The sequence below is a fragment of the Parus major genome, chromosome 2 (genome assembly GCF_001522545.3).
Source record: "Parus major isolate Abel chromosome 2, Parus_major1.1, whole genome shotgun sequence".
Classification (NCBI taxonomy): domain Eukaryota; kingdom Metazoa; phylum Chordata; class Aves; order Passeriformes; family Paridae; genus Parus; species Parus major.
In genome coordinates, this window is record NC_031769.1 from 138,112,912 (window position 1) to 138,138,937 (window position 26,026).

Consider the following 26,026-nt stretch of genomic DNA (forward strand, 5'->3'; position numbering starts at 1 on the left):
TACCAAATCTGTATATTCTTGGTGATGTTGTCATAGAGAATAATAATAAGAATACTTTAATTATAAGACCAGTTATTTAATAGAGAAAACATTTTTTTAAAAAAGTTAGATTTTGCTTATTATCTAGAAAAGTATATTTTTTCATGCATATGTACCACAGAAACATGCCTAGTTGCCAAAGAAAACCCATTTTTTTTTACCATTATTGGAGATACTGCTGTGGCCTGAAGTGAAACAAATTATTTTGAAGAGAAAAAGAAAATTTTTTGTAACAAAATGGCTATAGTTTTATCAAATTACTTATGAAATCTTTTAAAGTTAATTTTGTTTCCTATGTCTATAACTTCTGCATATGCATTTTTTGCAAATAAGAATCTGTATGTTTGCTTTCAGAAAGAAACATAGTCTGTTTTCTTACTGATTACTTTTTTGGTTTTTTTCTTTTAAGAAGGTGAAGGGAACTATTAAAAATAGAAAGGTAATCATATATTTGGTTTACTATGTGTGATTCTTTATTTGCAGGGGCCACCAGGTGAAAAGGGAGAGAAGGGAGATCTTGGTTTTCCTGGCCTGCAGGTATTCCCTGTTGTATACCAAGTTTGAATGTTGAATTGACATCACTGTGAGTTTAGGGCACATACTGCAAACTGCTGAGAAATGAGTTGTTGGGGTGAATTTGAACAGGGGTTTAGGAAGAGGAGGAGTCCAGGGTATGCTGGTGTGCAGTGACTGATTCTCTTGGGCCTGAAGAGCTGGTTATGTTCCTTAATGCTGAAATTGTGTCTCTGTAGATTCAACCCCTCTGCATTTTAATGATGTGTGTTCACCCAACTCTCATTTCACAGAAATACCTTCTTTCCTGGATCTCTTCTATGGTGTCACCCATTATTGAGCTCCCTGGTTCCATTTGTCCAAAACATGGGTGCAGTTTCACTTGAAGATTATTTGGCTGGATTCTGTTAATTTAATCTCTTCATTTTCTCTCCTTTTATAATGCTTAGGGTGTCCCAGGAGCATCAGGTTCACCAGGAAGAGATGGAGCTCAAGGTCAAAGGGTAAGGTAAAATGAGTATGTTTTACATGTGTTTTGCTCCCATTCCCTAATGGAAATGTTTCCCAACATGGTTGATTTATTATAATTGATTTATACTCTCTACTTTCTGGAGATCATCTCTCTGTGCCAATCAGCACAGGAGGGTGGACATCCTTCTGTCTGCTGATGAGGGTTGAGATGTGTAAGGGGAACCCTGCAGGATGCCTGTGCTTTATGCATTTGACAGGAACAGATGTCACTTGTGTTCAGCATTGCCAATTAATCTCTTGTTTTATAAGCTTAAAATTCAATGGTATATAATTAGTATGCAATCCAAGGCAATAATCAAAATTTGCTTTCTAGCTGATTAATGAATAACAGAGACAACTGCAAGGGAATTTAACATTGAATGTATAACAGCACCTGCAGAAACAGTTGACATGAGGAAAAGGTGAAAAATACTACCAAAATTTAGTCAACTTTATTCTGCTCCTGGTAAAACAACTGAAGATACAGTCTGTCTAGGAGCCAGTAAAAGAAAATTCATATTCATTTCTGCAGTTAAGCCTATAAGTCTTCCACTTTATCTCCTTGGGGAGACTTCTGTTTCATTATTAGTCAGACACTGGAAAGTTATTGTTAGCATAGTACTAGATTTCTGTCAACAGCAGAAGTTCATTATGAAATATAACTTTTCAGTTTCATTTGAGAAAGATTTACATATTCATGATCCTTTTTTTTGGATATGTTAATGTAACTTGAACTTCAGAGAAATCTGGAAATTCTTTGATTTTCTGACCTTGTTATAAAAAATCCCTAACCTTGTAGCAAAACACGTATTTGAACTCACTATTATGAATTTAAACATTGGCATATCTTTATGTCTAGAAGTAATTCCACTGAAGTTACTGTGAAATTTGGGCAATAGATAAATATTTCTTTTTTCTCTAAAAATCAAGAAAAGAAAGACATTTTATTAAGATAAAGATTTATGCAATATTGTCATCTTATGAATAACTTAATTGGAGGAATAGCCTTCGAATTTTCAATTAAATTGTTGTGAAATATGTAAGTAAATGTTTTTTTTTCCTACTTTATAGTACTGTGATGTATTATGGTTTTGCATGTTTTTATGTCTTTTTTTTTGGCTGCACTGGAATATTTCCCTCTAAATTGCCCAACTTTCATGGCACCTGTTCATCTCCAGGTTAATAGAGACCTGGACCCTGATGAACATTTGGGTTTTTGCTATGTTCTGTCTGGCCTTGGTCCTGGACAAGCTGAGGTGACTTGGAGCTAAACTTTGTACAAGTGGGTGCCACGTGCCTCCTCCCTCTGCATTCCTGACCATGAGGGACATGGAGGTGCCCGCAGTTCAAGCAGAAAAGAGCTCTGTGTTTTTTTGTTATTCTGTGACTGACTTCATATTTAGCAGAGGATGCCCTCTGCCATGCCTTGATGGCAGCCAGCAGTTCAGAAGGGGTCTGGTGCTCCCAGATGTGAGAGGTTGTTGCAGAGAGATGGAATTCCAGAGAAAAGCCAAGGAAGAGTAGTGCAGCAGAGGCATTTGATACAGCCTGGAAAGGTCATGTGGTGTTTATTCTGTAGAATACCCCACTGTTGTCTATAAAAAGGCAGGGCAATTACATAAATTGCCTATTTTTCTAGGTACAGTAATAATGCTTTGTTCATGTGTTCTGTTTCTTCTGCTGTTAATCACAGGAGCTGGATAAACAGCCTAGAGCTCATAAAATTAGTTCTGTTAGCCTGGTATTGTTACTGTGCGACCCTTATGCAATGTTGTCCAGCTGTAATTATTTCTATGGCAACAAATAATTATGCTATACTGATTTTAGGGTGTTGCAACTCATTTGATTCCTGTGAAGTTATGACAACATAAAATTGCTTTTAATGGGCAAAGATCCAAACCAATTATTTCACCGCAGTCTCTTTGAAGACCCAGCACTTGAAAAAGGGATAATTCTGAAGGGCATAACTGCAGCAGCAAAGGGGAACTGGAAAATTCCTGAGAAGTAAATTGCCTTTTTGTATAATGTTCCTTTTGTTGGGTTTCCTCCTGTTGACCAAAATGCCAAACTGTTTTGCAAGGACTGAGATTTTCTGTGTTTTTCTGAGATTTTCTGTGTTTTTCTTAGCTTAGTTATCCCTTCCTCTTTAGTATTTTTTGATCTCTAAATATTTTAATTACAGTGGTACTTATGCTGTAGAGTACTTAGGCAAGTTGCTAAATCACAATTTTAATTTTAATGGGTGGTAAGCATAGGGCTAATATTTATTGGGACATCTCTGAGAACTTTGAACTGGGTATAATGTGATACTAGACTCATGAAGTGCTGGAATGGAGATTTTTTTCCCTTCAGTTCCTGATAATTGGAATCACTTCACTTTTACAGTTTGTTTTCCTTTCTTTTTGTATTGATATGTAGTGTTCATATGGATTTTCTTTTGAAATCAGTTGAGGAAAGGGTTTGATTTTCCATTTTTAATGTTGTAATTCAACACTTAATCTGTAAAATTTCTTTTTTGTATTTTTGAACTTGTTTCGTAACTCCTGATTTATTTGCTTTTTCTTGGGTTTTAGAAAGAAATTGAACATTTTCCATGTCAGTTATGTGACTTCATAAAAAGTTCATTTCCATAATGACATACCCTCCCTATGAAGAAGAATGGGATGTAATAAAAATCCTTTGTGAAGGTTGAATCAGAGTAAAAAAGAAATTTTCATCTGAAAATAAAGCAAATACTCTGAATATGCATGATAGTATTTTATATGTGTCTGGTAACCTGGTTAAATCTACATCTCAGTCTCCACACGAGGAACAGTCCCCTCCTCTCTCATCAGCTTTCAGAGTGTCAGGAAAGATTTTATAAATATAAAATTATTTTTTTTATTGTATGGCTGTAGCTGTGGTTGTTTGGTGTCCTTTCTTGCTGCCCCATATTTGCAGCTTGCAGTATAGGGGCGTTTTACTAAAGAGAACAGATCATGTTTCTCCACCAAGAGTCCCAAGCATTTCATGTTGAAAGACAGATCTTGAATTGGCAGTCATGTGTCCCAGGCTGCAGAGTTTGTTTTAAAAGGATCTACATGAAAGTCTTCAAGCCTGGCTCAGTAGCTTCAGTAAAGTTTTTGCTGGTACCTAGTCCTACTTGAAAATTCCCCTCTCCACAAGATCCCCCAAACAAATTCCAGGCTACAGAAAGCTCAAGAGTTTATAATGAGGCCAGCAGCAGTGCTGATTTCAGCAGACTTGAGATTTAACCGGTGATGCCATTTGCATTTTGGCAAATAAAATCTCTTATAAAAATTCTACAAAAGAAAGAGCTACACTCTTTCTCTAGATTTTTTTTTCATGCCACTAGCAAAATATATCTTTTTTTAAGTTAACTTTCCAAAATGACATAAACCTTGATTCTAAGACCTACATCCTAGGCCACACATCAAAATCTGTCCTATCCTGCTCTTGGACATGCAGTTCCATGGGAGAGAATCAGTGGCTTTGTACAGAGTCATTTCTGTCCTGGATGTGATAAAGAGCTGTTGTGCTATGTAATTCCTCAGTCATTCCCCTTGGATTAGAGATGGTTAAGCAGAGAGGAGAATTCAATAAATGGGAGATTAAATAGCATCTACAAGGCTTCAGTACTCAGAATACAACTTCATGAATTCTCACTGTGCTCTATTTTCTTCTACATTACACACACCAAAAATTATGGGAGAAAGAGCCAGAAGAAAAAAATTCCCAGTCTTTCTGCCAATTTCCTGGTACTTACTAATCTCTGCTCTCAGCTCAAAAGTTCAGGATGAGTGTCAGATCCTTTCTGGCCATCAGGTGGTCTGGGTAACATCATCTTCAAACACTGCTGGCAGGACAAACAAATACCTTTAGTCCTTTACCAGCATGAGAGAATATGTATTGCTATACTCTTACTTGTGACTTGATTTATGTGTAGCAATTTTCACATCTAGCAAATACAGTAGGAGGTGATCTTTTGTGGGTGATACAGACACAATGCCAAGAGAAATAAACCCTAGGAGAATAGACAGGAGGTGATTACTGAGCAGCCAGGAGTAAAAGCACTGCTCAGAAGGAAGAAATTGTGAAATATATTCCAAGAAAATATATTTCTGATCATATTGTTAATTTTATTCTTTGTCTGGGGTGGGAGAAGAGAAAGACATACAGTTTTATTTTTCTTTAGAAGCTTGTGTGAATCCACACTGGATCCTAGAAAGCAGTGGAAAGCACTTTATTTCCCTCCTCTCAGTTAAGTTTAACCCTTAAAAGGGTCAATCAGTTTTCATCTTGCTTTGGGACCGAGCAAAAATAAATAAAGGTTTTACATCTTTGCTTTAAAATGTGAAACATAAATATGAAGGCTTCAGCTTCATCTGACAACACTGTGGAATAGAAAGGCATTTCCTTATCAAGGAAACTTATCTAAGGATACATAGATAACATAATAACATAACATAATATGAGTTGAGTATGTTATTTTATCATCAAAACACCCATCCAGCAGAATTGTAAAAAAGCCAACAAACCTTTCCAGGTATATGGCAGAAAATATTAGTCCCCAGCCATTTTTTATGCCACATGATTGCAGATTGAAATAATAGTTTCCAAATTATTCAGAGCATAAAAGTAGTAGAATATGTTATATTCATTACTAAAACCATGTCAGAAACAAAGCTTTGGAAAAAAGAGCAAACCAAAAAAGTTGTAAATTTTTTCTTCTGAAGCTCCATGAGATACTGAGGCCTGGAACGTTCTTTACTGTGTGTGTCACCGTAAACATTTTCAAACCTTTCAGCAATAAACCAAACACTTCCCAGCATAAACCACCTTTCAAACTGGTCTTGAGCCAGAAGTAAAACCATATTTCTCCTGTTCAGGCTATGTAATAATTAAAGAATTGTCTAATCAGAAGGCTGGTCAGAAACCCAAGCTTTATAGCATGTGGATACAAAATGCACGTATTAGTTAATTTGGAAGAATACTTCATTAACAATGTATTTTCTTCTACATCTGGTCAGTCTTTTTTTCTGTGATGTACTCACTTTCCAGTTTCCAAGTTATCTTTAGTTTTTGGCTCTCATTTCTGGAAGCTCTGAGGCACGTTCATAATGTAAACCACATGAGTGTTCCTGCTGCTTCCTGAGCCAGGACCTCAGTGATAGCTGGAGCACATGCACAGCTCTGCTGGGCAGAGAGAGCCACTCTCCCTTGCCATCTTTCAGCACCTCATCAGTGGGACTGCAAATGCTTGCCCCCAGTGAGAACAGATGTAGAAACATGACCTTGTGGTAGAGAGGCTTGACAGCAAACCTCTCATTCATTTCCCTACAGAAGTGTTCTGAGTGAAATTCACTCAGAGGTGAAAATTGCCAGTATGAAGAATTTTCTATTGTTTTTTCTTCAAAAATATTGTGTCACTAGCTGGACTTTTTTTTTTTTTTAATCTTGGTGGCACTATAGCTCCTTTTAAGAAATAAACTCTCCCCAGAGGAAATAAGGAATTTTTTTCTAAGAGACCACTACCAACAGGTATTAATTAAAAAAAAAATACCAAACACAACAACAAAGCAAAGCAAAACCAAAGAACAAAAGTAAAAAATTTCTTCTAGATAGAACAGATTCATGAAATACATATAAAAAACTGATGAAATTGCATATATTTATCTTTTATAGGGCTTTCCTGGCAAGGATGGACCCACAGGCCCACAAGGACCTCCTGGCCCAATGGTGAGTATTGCCCATGGAATTTCTTACTGCAAAAGTCAGCAGGATTTTGGGGGATTATAGGTCACACTGTTATCTATTCTACAGTGGATAGAGCAAGGCCAAGGGAAGTTAGAATTCTCATGATGCATGGAGTTGGCAGAGAGCTGCTTGTCCAGTGTAATCTCTTTCCACTCCTACTTAGCTCAAGAAGAAAATGTCTCCCATGGGAAGGGGAGAGAGTTGTTCTGTCAATAGGTTGATAGCTTGTCCTCAGTCAAGTAACTGCACTGTAAAGAGAGAATTGCTGCTTTTAACATTTGAAACAAGACTTCCTTTTTGGCAAAAATTCCAATTAGAACTGTTAGCTGAAGTGAGCCACCAAGTTTTGCTTGAGGTCTAGAGGCTGGAGGTGAGCACAGGTGCTCTCATAGAGTAATCAAGGAAGACTGCAGAGGCCACATTATCCAGCCACTAATGCAGGATATATGTTGCCTTCAGAATCAGTCTCAGCCTTCTCAGTTACTGCAGCTAGGCAAAGTTAATGCCTTCTTAATAAATTTAAAGATTAGATGAAGCTGAAGCTGCTGGTTGTACTGAGTATTCTCCAAGCCATCTTTTTGTTTTTTACAAAGAGCACTCTGAGTCATCCACCCTGAACACAGTATTGACATCACAGGATTTATTCCAGTGGTTCAGCAATATCTGCCTGTTCCAGAAAGCAACACAAGTTATTTTTCTCAAGTGCTTTTCTCAGAGCTGTGCTTTTGGTGCTCTTTTTCCTGAAAATTGTATTTTAGTCCTCTCTCTGGGTATCTCCAGTCTTGGACTGACAGAACAGTCTGTCTTTCTCCTCATCAGGAATCATGGACATTGATTGTTGATTTTCTTCCTCTTTTTCCACACAGGGCATACCTGGTGCTCCAGGTGTTCCAGGTGTTACTGGAAGTCAGGGGCCACAAGGTGATGTTGGAGCTCCTGTAAGTAAAACTAAATATATTTCTTTGTCTGCTGTTGTGCATTCTTTGGTTTCTGAGCTTGGCTTCACTGTTCGACAGAACTCCTCAATATTTATTGCCTATGATCTGTTTGCAGTTAGTGGTTAAGTTAAACATCATATTGACCTTTCTTTGTTCATTCTTTGTAATTAAATATATTTGTTGATCTTACATACAATGTTTGGAATATAGGGATTAGAGTCAAAACACAAGACTAAAACACAGAAGTTGAGAACACAACTCTGTGAATTTGTACTCTTTGTGTAATTACTTTCTTTTTTTTTTTTCCCTTTGCTCTTCCAGCAACTCTCTGGAAATTTAAGTATTTATTAACCTGAATATTTCCAAAATACTGTTCTAATTTCCAAACTGTGCAAATAATATGTAAATAAAAAACTGGCTTTTGGGGTTACTCTGTGTTTACATCAGAACAAATGAGTAATGACTAGGCTTTTTTTAGATTGCTTTTTTTAGATTGTTATAAATTTGACTCTCAGTTTCATTGAGTGGAAAATTATATCCTCTATATCTAAAATTAGTATTAGGAACCTCCAATTCTAAGTTTGTCTCTCAGATGTTATTTTTTTTATTATTAAAAAACCTCCAGAACAAGGTGTTTTGACTGGAAGAAAGGAATACAACTGTGAAATGAGTGTGTAAATTATGCTAAAGACAATATTTATAGTGGACGTCTTTGTCTCTGTAAGAGTTCAGACAATATTATGTATCCATATTTTAATATTTGACTACTTGTTCGATTATAAACCTTGCTCAGCTTTTTCCTATATATTAGAGAAACATTCTATTTAATTTTTAAAGACATGAGAATGGGACAGTGTGCATTTCTGACTCAACTTGTAGAATATAATTTTTTTTTCCAAAATCCAGTTTGGTTTGGAGATTTAGACCAATGCAAGCATTTTCATTTGGTTAAGTGGAAATGAAATTAAATTGACTGATAAAACATAAGCAAAGATAATAACCTAATGCCCAGTTCTGCATAGTTTCTAAGTGTAACCATGAAATCTACAAAGGAGATTTGATGAGCTATGGAATTTTTACTATCAATATATAACATGTTGACTATGCAGTTCCTGTCCTATCACATGTTCCAGATACTGAATTAAATTTTCAAGAATCTAGATATTCCTGTGAGTCATGCAGGAGTTCTGCTGTGCATGGTTGGACTCTATTAATGCAGAAAAAAACAGGTGGCTGAAAAATTACTGGGCTTCAATAGCTGTCTATTCCAAAATGTAGAGTTATAGAATAGAGCCCTTAGAAATAAACTTCTAGTCTTTGTGAGAGATTCTTTTCTCCAAGGATGGAATGAGCTGTGCTTAACCATGTATCCATCAGCTGGTTACCTGCACAGAAGCACAGCATAGTCTGAGTTGGAAGGGAGCCACAGGATCATCAAGTCCAGCTCTCAAGTAGATGGCCCAACCCATGACCTTGATGTTAGCACCAGGCTCTGACCAACAGACCTTTCCTTCCTTCAGGAGTTCCTGAGAAATATGTAGCCTACCCCAAAAACTGACGTTGTTGAAGTTGTAACTGCCCTAGACAACCTGTTTCAATCCATCATCCTCCTCACCACCACTACAGTATGTCCTTAATGTCAAACAATTTTCTGTGCAGTTTAATCCCATTGCTTGCTCTGTTCATAGTGGATTCAGAGTCTCAGTATAGCAAGTTTTGGGCTGCTATTTTGCAAAAATTAGACCTGTTTCAGCCATATGAAATGCATCATGTGTTGGCCTGCCTTGCTATCATTTTGTGTAAGTGAATTCAACGTGGCAAACACTTGAGAAAGTCACTGTTCCCATGTCACTGCCAAATGTGAACATTTTGTTGAGTACTGAAATGACAGAAGTGTATTTGTCACATGACCTCCTGAAAGCTTGTTTATTTTTTATTTTTTCTCCCTTTACTATGAATCTGCAAGGCAGACAAAGTTTAGGTGTGAAAACTTTTGAGCAGAACAAAGGGAGAATTGATTTTATATTGAATCTTTTCATAGGGCCCTCCTGGAGCTAAGGGTGAAAGGGGTGAACGGGTAAGTCTATGTTCATGTTAGCTGTGGTTTTTTCCCTGCCTGGCCTTCTGTCTCAGAAAGAGCTTTCCCTGAAAATTTGTTTCTCAGTGTTTACAGGCACAGTAGTTTTCTCTTTGCAATTAAGTAAACTTTCCCTCTTTTCCAGACATGGTCTTTTACATTAAAGTTTTGAAGGTGGGAAGTATGTGGCAGTAAGCATGTTTCGAAATCATAACCCTCATTAAGGTTATCTTCTCAGACCTCTGATTGCTGGCCAAAAAGAGAAATGGGAACCAGTGAAATCACAAAATTTCTTTGGCTTTCCTTTCTCATCTGTGAGGATATAATATCTTGGCAGTAATAAATATCTTTCTTTGCTCAAAGTGCTTTCAGCACAGAACTGACACAAGAAACTATTTCATGCACTGCTGCTGTTGTTATCCAGGGTGATCTCCAGTCCCAAGCCATGGTCCGGGCTGTTGCTCGTCAAGTGTGTGAACAGCTCATCCAAGGCAAGTACACTTCTCTATCTGGAATGAGTCTTTTCCTGCCACAGTTACTTACAAATATGACACTTCTCAAAATATCCAAGGGGATCTGTTTGCTTTAGACTAGGCAGTTGAGATTTATGTTCCAACAAGTTTTATGTTCGACCAGATTTATGTCCAACTAGAGCTGATTAACATCAGCCTTCTGAAAAAAAAAATAAATCTGGAGTTGTCTCCAAGATATTACAGTATACAGAAGCTTCTGCTGCAACAATTTTAAATTTTTATAGACATAAAATTCAAAAACCCCCCAAACCCTTACCAAAGGAAGAAAAAAAATCCTGTACAATAGTTCTTCCATTTTCTGTGCACTCAATAAACTATTTCTCCCCCAACCAGTGCACAACTTTATAATACCAAAGCATGAGAGACCACAGCCTTGAGAACCTGCCAGTACTCTGTTCAAACCTTGCTGAATCAGATTTTCCACTGCTACTTGAAAATTCTGCCTTTTTTTTCCTGACAGGTCATATGGCAAGATATAACTCGATTCTGAACCAGATTCCAAGCCAGTCTGTCTCAACACGAACCATTGCTGGACCTCCTGGTGAGCCAGGTCGGCCGGGGGCTCCAGGGCCACAGGGTGAGCAAGGATCGCCAGGCATGCAAGGGTTTCCAGGAAGCCCTGGTCAACCAGGAAGACCAGGAGAAAGAGGTAAGCTTCATACTTCAGAAATAATAAATTATACCCCTCATTCCTGATACATTCTAATAGCTTTTGTCTCCTGTCTAAATGCAAAAGCAACATTTTTCTCACTAGTTAATTAGTGAGAATCTTAACAGACCATAAGGAAGGCTCTGGAGACGGTCATGAAAGTCATGCAGGCTTTGCTGGGCATGATTTGGCAGGATCAGACAGAGGTTTAATGCTTAAACTGCTGAAGATTGGTGGAATCTACTGTGCACATCCTATCACATCATGATTCATCTTAGTAAGACTCCAAAGTAAGCAGATTCTCTAAATGTATAAGCAAAGGAGCAATTGAAGAAAGTCAGATGCAAAACTGAAGTGTATGCTGGGGAAATGTTGAGCTTTTTTGATAACTTGAAATGTGTCAGTCTAGGAATTTCTGAGTCATCATCACCTGAAAGGAGCAAGGTTGGTAAGAAGAGAGAGAAATTCCTAGTTTGAGGGGTTGAGAGAGTCAAGAAGAGGAAATGGTGAGGTCAAAGTGAAGTAATACACTCAAAATTTACAAGAATTCTCTTCTGTATTCTCACATGTAGGCTAGATCCCATTCTCCTTTCCTCCATGAGCATTGTCTAATAACAAAACAAGCTCCATGTTTGATTAACTCTCTTTCTGTGCAACCATAGCTATCTTTTGTGTCCCAGAGTAGCACTAACCACAGAAGGTAACACTGAGTAGATCTGTGAAAGGGCTTTGAAGAATATCACATGAGGAGGTGACCAAAAACCCAAGAGACAAATGTGATATTCAGAAGAAGTGAATTGGCGTTGCTGTTACAAAATCTGCTAACTGGGATTTTAAAAATTAATTGCCGTGAAGGCTGTTCAGGAACTCAGTAGTTCCAGTTCACATTATGGCCATTATGACCATAGTTAAAACATTGTTTTTAATAAAAAGTCTTTGAGTGAACCTGTGAGTCTTGCCCTCAAGACTGTGATTCCCATTGCCATTTTGAAAAAAGTGGCAAGGTTTCAGGTAGTGACCCTTCAGTCCTGCTGTTGCTTGCTCCAGCTGAGCAAAAACCAGACACTCTCCAGAAAGAAGGGGGAATGAGGGAGTGTGAGACAAGTAGAAAACCAGATTGGAAAAGACAGGAATTGAGGAACTGACTTTAGAAAGGGTGGTCTGGAAACACTGAATGCAGATTTCAGGATACTTGAATATACTAATACATATTTTAGATCTTTCCCTTCTTTTTTGGGAAGAGGTTTCTCAAGCTAGGATTTTAGGAAAGGGACAACCAAAACTCCAGGCTACAAAAAAAGAGCATGTCCAGCATTTAGCCTGTACTTTATGTTATATTTACTGTACTGATGTCCTGACATGCCCGTTGAGGAATCACAGTGTGATTAGACACAATCATTTAAATGAAACACCATGTGGGTCAGCCCACTGCAGACAATATTAATGTCTGGGGAAGCAGCATTGGAAATAAAGTATAGAAGGGGAAAAAGACATTAAAAAGAATATTGCCTCTTCCCTATTTCCCGTTTCCTCTCTGGATATGATAACTCATATCCAGTTATATGGATAACTGATGTTAGAAGGGACTGATTTTGGCAGGGAGTGCTTGTGGAGAGTTTTATACTTGGTAGAGAGAAAGCTCTAATCAAGCATCCTTCAGAACTGCAGTCAGACCTCTCTGCAGATTTTCATAAAATGTGATACCAAATGTTGAGAGTGTTTTACAATATTTTCAGCTTAAAATGAGGTTGTTTCAAGAAACAAGAATCCATGTGTAAACTTTAAGAAAAATGAATTGGTTGGTTTACTTGGAGTGAAAATTTTAGGACATTCATGTAACTGGAGCCTTGAACAGAATCTGGAAGAGAGGAAGGAGCTCCTTCAGAAACTAGGCAAAAGTATATAAAAATTTATTGCCCCTTGAGGGTTTAATTTCTTCAGAAGCAACTGAATTTTTAGACTGATTTGTGTTTGATGTAGTAGCACTTTACTGAGTAGGAAAATACCTTTTTCTACAGACTCTTGGGCTATTTCTGAATCCATTTCTAAGGAATTGCTCTAAGCTAACTCCAAAATACAAAAATGAAAATTAAAAATTATTTAAACAACTTCATGCTTGTGGAGAATGATTTTTCATGCATTCCCAGTTCTCACTGGATTCCTGACATCATACACAGAAGCAGCAGACTAAAATTGCTCAGCTTCTGGATGGAAGGGAGTGTTTTTAAGTTTCCAGTGACTGCAGAGAGGAGGGTAAATGGAATCAGACTCCATCCCTTGCTGTGTTCTGAAGCATTGCTTGCATTTAAGTTGTTCAGCAAACACATTGTATAGTCCTGTCCTGAAGATCTGCAGTCATCCACCTGGAAGTCTTTATATAAAAATGTTTCTTTTCACTAATGTCGTCAGCATTTTGGTTGTATATGAAGCCAATTTAATGTTCAAGCCCAGTGCCAGGTTAGCAACTCTGAAAGTCAGGCTCCACCTCTAAGCTCAGAAAATGCCCTGCAACAGTGTGCTAAGAAGCAATAGTCATTAGAAGGGAAAACCCACCTGTTTGCTTATTTAGTAATGTTTCTCTTTCCCCTCAAACTGTTGGAATTGCTGCAAGAGCCTGTTACTGGCTGTGAGCTGAGTGGCAAGGTGCTGGTAGAGAAGGAAGATAAAAAGATGAGGGCAGGCTAGATGTTTACTTTGACTCATCTCTCTTGCCTACCACCTGTTCAATCCCAGCCTGTAAGAAAGGGGCACTTCAGAAAGCAGCGTGTGGAACTGGTTAGAAATGGTGCACCAAAGAGAGCTTTACTGGAAAATGTCAGCAGTGAGAGACATCAATGCACTTCCCTGCTAACTTGCCTGGCCAATATCTTTTCCATTATTTACCTTGTCACTCTGCCAAGCATTAATCAGAGGCTTTGGAAAGAGACATGGGTTGAGAGAATGTATGGAGTTCTGTTAGAAACCTCCACTTGAACTTGTAGGTCCTGGATGTCCCATTCCTGGATGGGATTCCTCTCAGGAGTAACACTGAGCTGGTCCTTCCAAGAAAGACCACCTCAGTGAGAAAGGACAAGTCATTCTCTCGACAGATTCCATTCTCTGTGTCTGTTGCATGCTTAGAGGCCACGTTGTATTACCAGGCCCCTACAGTACATAATCCCAGATTAATTACTAGAATTTTACTCCTTGCTAATTTGCATATGTACAGGAGTTTGGAAAAAAACCAAACACAGACTATTCAAAGCCCTCATCCCTATTTTAATTTTCACTTTTAAATTTTTCTTTCAGCTAGTTTGAACATGTTTTGATTCGGTTTTGTTTGTGAACTGAGACTTAAACAACTAGTGTCTGGTTTCTGAGTGCCCAGGAAGTAGTTGCACCTCTGAAAAATGGCATAGAAAACAAAACAGTCAACCTGCTTTCTCCTTCTTTTTGGTTTCTTTATTTTTATAATATATGGGTAGTTTTCTCAACTTTGTGGAGAAATGGAAAAGCTGTAATAAAAACTATGCTGAGGCACTGAGGCATATTTCAGATGTTGTGAAAGTGCAGTTCCTCTACTACTGGATGGACTTCAGCTCTTATGTGGTCTGAAGTGGTGAATAAAACTTACAGCCCATCCCACTATGATTAAAGTACAATAAATACCGAACTGTCACTGGGAAAGTTACTGTTCTCAAGCACAGCTTCATCCTTATTTGCTTCTTGGCTTCGTATGAAAGAGACAGTTAAACATGTGTTATCAAAAGCCACGTTTACAGCTGTGATGGCAAAATTCCAGTGGAATTAAATGGAACTTTTGCCAGTTTAGTCAATTAAATATTTTTATTTCCAGTTTTAGCTTCATGTGGATTAAAAATGAAAAAAAAAAATCACAACCCTGTGTTATTATACACTATGCTTACAGCTGAACGTCTTGAAAAGAGGAATTTTTGGTAGTAGTTTAATTTTTCTGAAGTGCAATACATGGTTCTCCTCACAGGACAGTGTTCTCTTAAAGACAAAATTAGATAAAGAACACCTGAGATTTCCTTTTGTGCAGAAACCATGAAAATTTAATTTTCTTTGCTAGAGAATGTGGGGATTGTTTTTGTTTGCAAAGGTTGGTTTTGTTTGCAGTAACTGGTGCTATCAGAGTTATCTTTAGTGAAGGGCTGGAAATAATTGATTTCAGTTGCTTGTGATCTTCATGGGGCTGACCTGAAGACATTGCTTATTTTGGATGGGGGCAAGACATAAACCCATGGTTAGCATGAAGGGGAGACACAGTTTGATGGCACTGCTGAAGCATGTCCAGAGCACAAATGTGAAAGCAGCTCCTGGGACTTGAAGGCATTCTTAACTCAAATGCCAAGTTTTGATACACAGGCTTTCATTTGATGGCAATTAACCATTGCAGTAACCAATAATGCAGTAACCTACAAGAGTGATGGCTTGTCTGGTTGGCTTTCTGTAAGCCATACTATCTGGCACCAAAGATGACTTGGGTAAATTTTGAATATTCTGCCATTTATTAGGAGCGAGCCAAGAGGTCTGTGAGTCTTTTAAGTCCCTGAGGGAAGCCCATGGCTTTAACTCATGAGCATTTTGCCTTAGTAGTAGGATATTTTTGCATCAGTGTTTATGTTCTCTTTAACTTGGATAAACATTACTGGAAATCAGACTAAAAGAAACCCGATGCAGAATTTTATCTTGGCCTTCAATGTTTGCTTTCAAAGGTTTGCCCTGCACAAGAGATTCATCATTTATTCCACAATGAATGTTTTCTTCTTTGTTCCATGTTTAGTATTTCTTACTGACATTTTATCCTGTGAACATCACATATGGGTGTGTAGCTTTGTGTGTGTTAATAATTGTAATTGAGTGCATGGCAGGCTGTGATTTCAAAACATCCTGGCTGTTACCTTTGAAGTCACCAAGTAATGTTACCATGCAACAGGATAAGCAACGGTCCTAAACATCTGTGTAAATTGCAGATGGTTTTAATGGGTCAGTCTTCTCAGGAAAAAAGCAATTCACAAAAACAGACTTTGCCTTTTGCAAAGGGCAAGCCTTTCCTTGCAGGTTCTGTGTGATAAGAGATAATTTGGATGCATTTACCTCGTTACAAGGCCTGCAGCACAGGTAGAGAATTGCAATAGATGATTTTCTGCATATGTTTGAAGCAAGACAGGGCTAAGCAAATTCCAGGCATCTGGGAAAAAACACCACCACCCTTCCATCAAAATTGTGCAACTGAAGGAAATAAAAGTCAAAAAAGGGAAACAGGCAATGCCTTAACTATGCAAGGACAGTGCAAAGAACCTTGTAAAGGTAAGATAAAGAGATCATAATGCTTTGGTCAAAAATTATATGCTCACTGTGGATTTACTGGTTGCAGTGGTGTGGCCTGTGTTTTTCATGTGGTTGGGTCAGACAATATGTTGCCCTGGAAGCCTCTTGTTCCTGCAGAAGATGCAGAACACCTCCACAGATACTGAATCCAGTTCAGCGGACTCATATTTAATAAACTTGATGTGAGCAATTCTTTGCCACTGATGGGTTTTAATTACCATTTTTTCCACTCTTCGATTTTTTATTTACTTATTTGCTTCCATAACAAATTAGCCTAAGAACCTAAAAAGATCTTCTGTGCCTCCCTGAGGGGAAACCTGATGAGGAGGGGCTGAGGCCACTTGGTTTGTTCAGCCAGGAGACTGAGGAGAGACCTCAATTACAACTTCCTCGTCAGGAGAAGAGGAGAGGCAGGAACTGATCTTTCTCTGTGGTGACCAGTGACAGAACCCAAGGAAAAGGCCTGAAGTTGTATCAGGAAAGGCTTAGGTTGAATATTGGGAAAAGGTTCTTCACCCAGAGGGTGGCTGGGCACTGGAACAGCTCCCCAGGGAAGTGGTCACAGCATCAGCTCAAGAAGTGTTTGGACAATGCTCTCAGACACACGGTGTGACTTGGTGATGATACTGTGCAGGGCAAGGAATCAGACTCGGTGATCTTTGTGGTGTCTTTCAACTCAGCATATTCTGTGATTCTATGATTCCTTGCAAAAATGAGGTGTTCTCCAGCTATTTTGGCCTAAGAGAGAGCAGTTATCTGGGCAGAGAGGAAGGAAGGAGCCCAGTCAGTTGGAACTGTAGATATTGCCCTATCCAGGGCAGCAGCTGTTTTCTTTCTGCTCTGTGTTGATGAAGGTGCCATGTACAGGCTTTGAAAGTGGGGAAGCTGTGAAGCCAGAAGAGCAATTACCAGTGCTGGGAGGGAGGTCTGGAAAATTGGGGGGAAGTCCCACAAACCAACCTGGATTTGGTGTCTTTGAACCATCCAAATCAAACACAGACTTTATGAGAATTTCCAAGTCACTAGTGGAAACTCAGGGTCTGGAATTTATAGTTTTGACACCTACTATAGTTCAACACTGCTTATTGTGATGGCTGTATATAGAAAGTGTTTTCATAGAATGCCACAGAGGTAGTGCAGAAGGAGATGGAAAGCTGGAAATAAGCAGTGCTTTCTCTGAATTATTAGATTTGTGATCTCCATGGATCAGACATTAGGAGAGAAATTTAGTCCCATGAGGGAGTGCAGGAACACAACCCACTGGCTCTTGTCTCCCTCAAGACAGGGAAACTCTCGGATTGGGTACTATTTGGGGGTCAGATTTGGACTGGTGATGAAACTCCTTTCTCATGTTTTAGCAAGAATCTGCCATAACATTAACAACTCTCTCCATGAACAATCATGTTCTGTACCACTCTTTGGTGGGTGAGTGTTTGAAGGAAAATTTGCTCTAGCACAAAAAATTTGACTTTTCTGGGCCACATAGTAATTCATAGCTATGAGGCATGGAAGACTCTTCTGACTTACAATAGTTGCTCCTTGGTGTAGTCCAGAGGCAACTTTCCACAGGAAGTGCAGCCTGGAAACTGGCCGATGCCTCTGCATACCACCTTGATGAAACCACCATGGCAGCAGGAATGTTTAAGACGCTAAGAATGACATTTCCCTTCAGAATCTGCCAGGGGAGGGAGGGAAAAAGAACCAAATAATTTTTAATTTTCACCTCCTTCCTTCTCTGCCATTTGTTTTTAGATGAAAAATAACATATGGAACTATGATCCTGGTTAAATAATAAACACTGCCCAAACTTTTGATCAAAATGTGATTGAATACTATTTCCTTAGGTTTACCAGGTGAGAAAGGAGAAAAAGGCAATCCAGGTGTTGGAACACAAGGACCCCGAGGCCCACCAGGATCCACAGGTAAACTTACATTTGAGGTTTAAACTTATATTAAACTTACATCTGGATTAGACCACTCTGACCCACATGTGAAGAGGGTTACAGCATCTCTGTATTCATCCTTAAGAAGAGTTGCAGAAGAGCAGTAGTTCAGGCCCCTTAGCTGTCATAATGTTCTCACTTTGTAATATCATGTTGGGATGTGCCACATGATGGTGTCACCCATCATACAAGTATTTTCATTTTCCCTATGACAAACTGCTTCTCCAAGCCCACCTTTTAAAAATGTTTCCATTTTTTTTTTCCCAGACCATTCCATTTCCAGGTTCTGGAATGGGAAAAAATTAATCTGGAATAATTACATAGGTTTTCTCATTGGTGTAATGTCATACCTAAATGTGAGTTGACAGAGAAACGTATTGTAATTAAACATGTTATATCACATGGATTTATATTTAGGTCCTGAAAAAGCAGAGAGAGTGATAACTTGGACCTGTTGAAACAGGAATAAATTGCACTGACCTCATGAGGATATCCTGGCCATTAGGCACTGGTATTAATTCACAGCACTATCCAGAAAGTGTACTGAAAGGGAGTGGGAGGAATCAGGAGCTGTGCAGATATCCAGGACTGTCCTTTCCCCATGAAAATCCCTTCCCAGAAGTCTGATGTTTGGTGAAACATTTTCTCCAGTTCTGGCTAGAAGCTGTCTCTCTGGCAAGGAAAATGAAGCAGCAGCCAGAGAGGAAGCTCATTGGAAGTGGATCTCCTCTCAGGCTGCTGCTCTGTCTTCCTTGCCAGAGGCTGAAGTCTTTCCCTCAGGTTGCCCAGCAGAGTCAGAGCCAGGATGCCTTGCTCCTCCCCTCAAGCTGTCTCCTGGAAGTGTTTACAGCACACTCAGTGCCATGTTTTCCAGGCCAGGAAAGATGGCTTCATATCCCTGCTTTCATGAAAGACATTACTCAGATGTTTCATCTCCCTGTTCTATGCAGGACCTCCAGGAGAAAGTCGAACTGGCAGCCCGGGACCACCAGGATCTCCAGGTCCGAGAGGTCCTGCTGGTCACACGGGATCGCCGGGCTCCCAGGGTCCTGCTGGGCCTCCAGGGTACTGTGACCCATCCTCCTGCGCTGGGTACGGCATGGGAGGTGAGTAGCGAGGAGTCGGGACAGCTGCCGTTTGCGGAGGTGTGGGTGGCATTTTCTAACAGCCCAAGTGAGATGGAGGCTACCGATGAACCTTCCACTAAAATGTGGTGGCTCCCTAAAAATCTGCGTGTCCAGTGTGGCTCTGCTTTGTGGGACGGCAGCACGAAGAGAAGGTGACCCAGCGTAGTGACCAAAGGAAAGTGACCAGCGTCTGACCCCAGCCTGTAAAACTGATCCTGCCTAGTGGGTTTTGTCCTGTATGTGTTTGTGTAGTTGTATGAGCCTGTTCAATCTCAATGGTCTGTGTTGAAGCCCTACCAACTCATGTTTGTGACAGCAGAGTTTTTACTCTTATAGTTTTTCAAACGTGTTGCTCAACCTCCCCTTCCATGTGCCTCTGAGTGGCATGAGAGCATGACCCTTACTAAACCTGTAGTAGTGTAACCTGGCACAGGGATGCACGTGTCCATCATTAACCAGTGAAGCCATCTGGAGAAAACGATTCTTTCTGTATCTTCTCTGTATCCTACTTTCCCATATCATTACAGCACGGAGAGGCTGTGGGAAGAAGTTAACACAATTACCAAAAATTATATCACCCAACCTAAAATCAAAATTTATTAGTAAAGCACTAAACTAAAAATGTTACGCGTAAGGCATATTTGTTTGATGTTTACAGTTTAATCTGCCCTGAGCTGATTTGTATGTTTTACTTACCTGAATGTTTTTGTTGTCGTCTCTTCCTATCCTTTTCTCCTCACTTCCCCTCCCTGTTGTTCATTTCCTGTTTTAAGGCCCAATCCCTTACAATGGCTACCAATCCAGAAGGTGAAAGGCTCATTCTGGTTCAGGTCTCATTGCGCTGAAGGTCAGAGATGGATGCTGAACTGCTCTGTGCTTTCCAGCAACAATTAATGACTACCACTAATGAACTTACAGCTGCTGTACATGCACTTGGCTTCCTGGCACTGCTAAAAATTATTGCCTGACCCATTTTTGCCTGCTAATCATGTATTCTAGCCCATAATTGGAATAAGCTATAGCAGGCAGAGCGTGCAGTGTATAATGAGCACAGTATTACAACCGGACATTTGACAAATTGTGGTGGTGGTTTCCAACTAACTTGGCTGTCTGTTGTGGGTTTCCAATTGCTCCAGCTTATTAATTTTGTTAAATGTTTTCATTGTTCCTTTATGTGAATAAAAGATGTGTATTTAAAGATTATATATATACTCACACACGATACAGAAATATATCTATATATAAAATGTCAATTTCCTAATGAATGCTTTAATTTTCTACTCCCCTTCTCCTGTGTTAACCGTATGAATACTCTTGGTGGTGGTGGGTTAAGGTGGATACGGTGAGCCAACTGATCAAGACATCCCAGTAGTGCAGTTGCCACATAACTCCTACCAAATCTATGACCCTGAGGACCTTTATGATGGTGAGCAACAGCCGTACGTAGTTCACGGGTCCTACCCCTTACCATCCCCATACTCCCAGTCCTATCCATCACCTCATCTTGCTCAACCAGAGTTTACTCCTGTTCAAGAAGAGATGGAGGCCGTTGAGCTGAGATCCCCGGGAATCAGTCGCTTCGCAAGGAGGATAGCCAAAAGGAGCGCCAAGACCCCGGTACGCACAAAGGCGAACAGAAAAAGCCCCTCTCAATGAACTGTTTAAAAAAGGGAAACATTTTACAAACACCTGTGTTTGGCCTTTTGTCCTGGTGCCTCACCTGTCACTGATGTTTACAGGTTCTTATGTTAAAGGAGAAAAAAGTGTACGTGGCCAGTTGACACAACAAATAGTGGTAATAATCTTGCATGCCAGAAGTTTAGTATGTTAGTGGGTTGGTGCTAGCTGATGATGAAAGGTCACTTGTAGATCTTTCTCTGGAGTACTGTTCCGTTCACTCTTCAAAGTGTATCTGAAAAAATGCATCTGGCTAGGGGGTGTATGTAGAACCAGTCACAGAAGTTAATGTTTGGTAATCCATTTTTTCCCAGTTGATTATTTTCTGTTTGTTTTGGATGAATTGCTTTACTAGCAGAGTAACCTGACTAAATCCACTGGAGAACAATGCATCAGGTGTCCTTGCACCTGGCTTATTATTCTTTTGCAGAGATTTTTTACATTAACAGACCATTGTTTTCTTAACTCACCTAAAATAAATACACAAGAATGTTCCGTGGGAGCACACTGATAATTTATTGTGAACCTCTTTCATTTCTGTTTTGTATACAAATAAAAGTGGCAAGCTTTTGTATGGTAAACCTGTATTTATTTGATTTTTAACTGAAAACAATTGCATTAGATCTTCAGGGGTCAGGATATAATGAGAAGGAAACACATTTCCTGTTTTCAACACTTTGGGGCAATGGTTTTATTTTAAAGATTGTAGTATAAACATTATTTAGCCTTATTTTTTAAATTATATATGGACAAATGCAGAGAGTAACTATGAGCTGAGGTAGTTGTACCAACTGTGGATGCGAAATTCCACATGTGACGTGCCCAAGTCAAAAGACTGACAGGTGTAGTCTGGCTAACAAGGAGAGGAAGGCAAAAACACTTGAGCACAGGGCAATTCATCATCTACAAACAAGGTAAGTGATAGACTCAATAAGAGCACTGGAAACTGAGCAAGATTTAGCTCAAAAACGGCCATTTAAGTTGAAAGCGTAGGTTTGGAACACTTTTTCTTCAGCCCTATACAGACATGGAGAGGTTGCCCTGTACATCCCAGGACCATCTTCTTGCTCATCCCTGACTGGGTGGGGGAGTCTAGCCATATTCTAAAGTAAAGAAAAGCCTGTCAGGTTTGGCCTCTGGCCACTGCCAGCAGCTCCCTTAGCTCATCAGGAAGATGAATGGGTACCTTTGCTGTGTAATCTTCAATTATCTCACCTAGAATTCAGCCTCTTTAGTAGGACACACGATTTGCACATGTGACTACCATGCTCTGGCTGGGGGCTGGATATCTTCCTTCTTTCTGTTTTCCCATTACTTCTTTCATCTCTGACTCCAACCATTTTCTTGGGGAAAGGCAATAAAAGTTGATGGAATGTGAGTGGAAAGTCATTTTGTTACCTGCACTTCCATTTAAAATAGAAGGTAGAAAAGCATAATGTAGTTTATGGACTTTATTTTTTAGCAGCTTAACCCCACTTGACAGAACACTAAGGCCCCACAGCCTGGCACATGCAACTGATACTCAGAGGTTATTAAACCTAAATACAGTAATGCCTGGGGTCACAGTGTTAATTTCCCTGATGGCACTGGCTGTGAACACCCTCGTTAATTTACCCCAACTGCAAACTCCCTGGTTAGCCCACTTCCATCCATGTTGTACTGACACAGCTCAGAGTTCTGCCTGAGATATGCTTACCTTCAGGTCCTGTGGATATGACTGAGGTCACTGATGGAAAAAATCATCTTTCAATCCATGCCTTTGTTGTCTCTGAAGGACTTTGTCTCTTGCTAACAGTGCAATATATATATATATATATATAGATATATATAGTCCTGACTCGCTGTCCTGCAACATTATATCCAAATCTCAAGTTCTTGTGGGGCCACAGAGAGTGACAGGGCAGCACCAGGGATGTAGGGACACACCATATTCCAACTGATCAAAATAAGGCACTTGGTGTTATTCACTCCATGTCACAGCCTGATGGTAACAGCCTGAGCAAATCCCTGAGGGTGCTTGTGGTGTGCAGTGGATGTCAGCTGTGCTATGCCAACCCAACAGCTCCCACAGCAGTCTCCTGGGCTGGGGGAGCAGCTGGAAGCAGCACAGCTCCCCTCTGCTCCCAGGGAATTCGGGTGCTCCGGGCCTGAGGGGTCCCCAGTGTGGGACACCCGCACAAGCAGCTGCCACCGCCACCTCCTCCCCACACCACAGGGATGCACATGGAGTGAGTCAAACAAATGACTTGGCATAATAAAGTGGCCAAACTCATTCTAATTTTGTAACAATTTATATACTAAAGAACAAGCTTCAGCTGCAGTAGTCAATTTGTTTTAACTTTCTATTTTCTGTGTAATTTACTGGCACCATGGTGACCAGAATGCTTCTGGTATTATTGGTCATTTAGTGACTTGTTGGACATACCTTGGTAATAAAGAGTAACTAACTAGTGGGCTCTACCCAGTTGTATACTATTCAGGAATTGTATGTTTGTCAAAAGAAGTAAAACACAGTCAGTCAAGATTTTCTCTGAAATCCAGTCTCTGAATAATCAAGAGTGTCGTGTGTTTTTTTCAGACCACCCAAGAAACTGAAGCTGCTGACTGACGTATTCAGCACATAATGAACAGCTGATGACACAAAGATCTTACCAATAAGCTGTGTACTGTGTCCTTACAAAGATAAGAGCATTTACTGCAACCTAGGGCTTTTAAAAATACTTTCACTAGTTAATGCCGTGCAGTAACTGACTTGGATGTGAAGGCTGCACATTCACTAGGTAGGAACTTTTCCTGGGATAAGCCCATCTGAATGTCAAAAGGCCCAGTTAATTTCTTTATTTCACATAATGAAATATGGTTATAAATAAACATCTGGTTTTCTTCCTGTATGATGCTTGTACGAAACAAATGTAGAACACTCAAATTCTCCTTACCAAACATGGTAAAATTTGGCAAATAATGTACCAGCATTTCCTACAACACAGAAAACAGGTGCTTTACTTATCTACAGAACAGCTTTGGCTTGAGGGTTTTCGGAGCAGGAAAGCAGAAAGGAATTTCAGGGAAGTAACTTGCAAAAGTGAAGTAAATTTTTAGACTTTTTTTGCATCATTCAACACTTAAGTTTGGTTTCCTTATTTGGTTTTCATAATAAAAATGTTGCTGCTTTGTTCTGTAATATGTTACTTAAAGTAAGTAAGGCATATTCCTGTGACTTGAATGAAAATCCAATTGAGGCTGAAGGGGTAAAAAAAGGTAAAGTATCTCTGTGATCTGCCTTTACTACCTGTTATTTCAACAAGCTCTTTAATGAAATCTGTTCTACACTGGGTTGTCAGCAGACCTCCTCCTCATGAGGAAGAGTCACTTCAGAAAATGCTCTGCACAGCCCCAAATGGGTGTTCTGGTTGGTAACAAGCAGAGTTACCAACACTGGAGTGCAGAGTGTGCCATCTTGGAAAGCCAGGCCCAGCTGGAGCAATGCTCTGCCTGGCTACTTTCCAAGGCAGACAGAACCACAGGGATATCGAGACTCCTAATGACAATCATGTAACACCTCAACATCATGAGCAGAATACCATTAGGAACACATTTAATGACATTCAGCAGCTAGAAAGTAGAGTCACCCTTACTGTTGTCATTCAGCACACCTAAGATTTAGATTTAGATGGAGATGAACAGTAGTCTGAAAAAGTAAGATTATTAAAAAAATAGTAGTTGTCATTTTGGTCCTTAGAGCAAAATGTATCAGAAGATTCCCAAAGCTCAAGGATAAAATATTATGGCTGATGACCATAATTATTCTCTGCTCCTCCTGCACGGGATTCAAGTTTCGCAACTTTTAGAGTCAGCTACTTCATAGCAGTAGTCAATGTATTGTTTCTATAAGATGCAAATACTCATTACAAAGATATTAATTCTTTAATAACAGTATCAAATCAAATATCATTAACAAATACCAGATCATACAATGCAGAGTACAGATGGTATTAACAAGATAATGCCTATTCTTAGCTGTTTCAAATACGTTAATTTTTATAATCTTGCCAAGTCACGTTTGCTAACAGCTGTCAGAAACATTCAGTATACAAGGGTTGACTGAGCTGCACAAATGTTTCCATATTAGAAGAACTTTCTTTGAAGGAAGAGAGACACTCCTGATGACGTCTTCTTTTCTTGTTATTACTTCCTTCGAAAATCTTTAGGTCTGTGGGTGGAAAAAAAAAAGGTGTTTTAAGAAATGTGTGTGCACTACAGTGGCTTTGCTTTAAGGCTGCAGTAGCATCCTCGTTTTATTTTCTTACTCTGGTGAAGTTTTTTTGACAAAGAAGAGTATTTTCTGGATTACACAAACAAGACAGAACAAATTGAAGAAATTTACTAAGACATCTATGAATTTACAGACATCAAGACTAATTGGTCACTCCTACTTTCCTAAGTGAAACAAAATAATCTTGAATTGAATGCAGTCTCACAGGGCCTTAACACAGGTACTGATTTGTCTCCACTTTTAAAAACTGAATAATTAATGCATAAGGTGTTAAGTTTTACTTAACAGCATAGTCCACCATGACTACTGAAACAGTTAAAACTGATGATTTAAAAAAAATTAATTTGAATCTTAATTAAAAGTTCTGCAATACCATTTGCTTGCATGACAAATGTGGACAACATTCACACAGAAGCAGACTGCTGTTTTCAATCCTTTCCTATTCAGGCACATCTCTCGCCCTGCCTGCCACACATGCACTGCCTGCAGGAACCACATTCTCCCTGAAACGACACAACTCAGACCAGCTCATGGCCTTTAGAATGCCAAGTCTGCAGACTAGATGCATGTCTACATCTCCAACATGTCCTGCAGAGAAGCTGCACATCCTGGACTCTGCCCAGTCACTCCCCAAACCCCCAGAGCAGGCCAGCAGT

General features: G+C 39.5%; 2 protein-coding genes across 7 annotated transcripts in view; one reads left to right on the forward strand and one right to left on the reverse strand.

Moving 5' to 3' along the window:
* The window catches only part of COL14A1 (collagen type XIV alpha 1 chain), a 114,539-nt gene extending 92,861 nt beyond the window's left edge, over window positions 1-21,678 (forward strand). For 2 of the 6 annotated variants that reach the window (XM_015617133.3, XM_015617134.3), the window contains 11 exons: window positions 523-576; window positions 1,002-1,055; window positions 6,748-6,801; window positions 7,686-7,757; window positions 9,799-9,834; window positions 10,259-10,325; window positions 10,828-11,016; window positions 18,195-18,272; window positions 19,244-19,399; window positions 20,754-20,846; window positions 20,937-21,678. In XM_015617133.3, coding sequence (XP_015472619.1) covers window positions 523-576; window positions 1,002-1,055; window positions 6,748-6,801; window positions 7,686-7,757; window positions 9,799-9,834; window positions 10,259-10,325; window positions 10,828-11,016; window positions 18,195-18,272; window positions 19,244-19,399; window positions 20,754-20,846; window positions 20,937-21,076 — 993 coding nt within the window. In that variant the 3' untranslated portion in view covers window positions 21,077-21,678. Of the gene's footprint in view, window positions 1-522; window positions 577-1,001; window positions 1,056-6,747; window positions 6,802-7,685; window positions 7,758-9,798; window positions 9,835-10,258; window positions 10,326-10,827; window positions 11,017-18,194; window positions 18,273-19,243; window positions 19,400-20,193 lie in introns of all 6 variants that reach the window. The other 4 variants (XM_033512428.1, XM_015617132.2, XM_015617137.3 and 1 more) reach the window with 3 other exon arrangements.
* Window positions 21,679-23,920: 2,242 nt separating this feature from the next.
* The window catches only part of MRPL13 (mitochondrial ribosomal protein L13), a 30,919-nt gene continuing 28,813 nt past the window's right edge, over window positions 23,921-26,026 (reverse strand). The window contains exon 7 of the mRNA XM_015617142.3: window positions 23,921-25,307. Coding sequence (XP_015472628.1) covers window positions 25,283-25,307 — 25 coding nt within the window. The 3' untranslated portion in view covers window positions 23,921-25,282. The remainder of the gene's footprint in view (window positions 25,308-26,026) is intronic.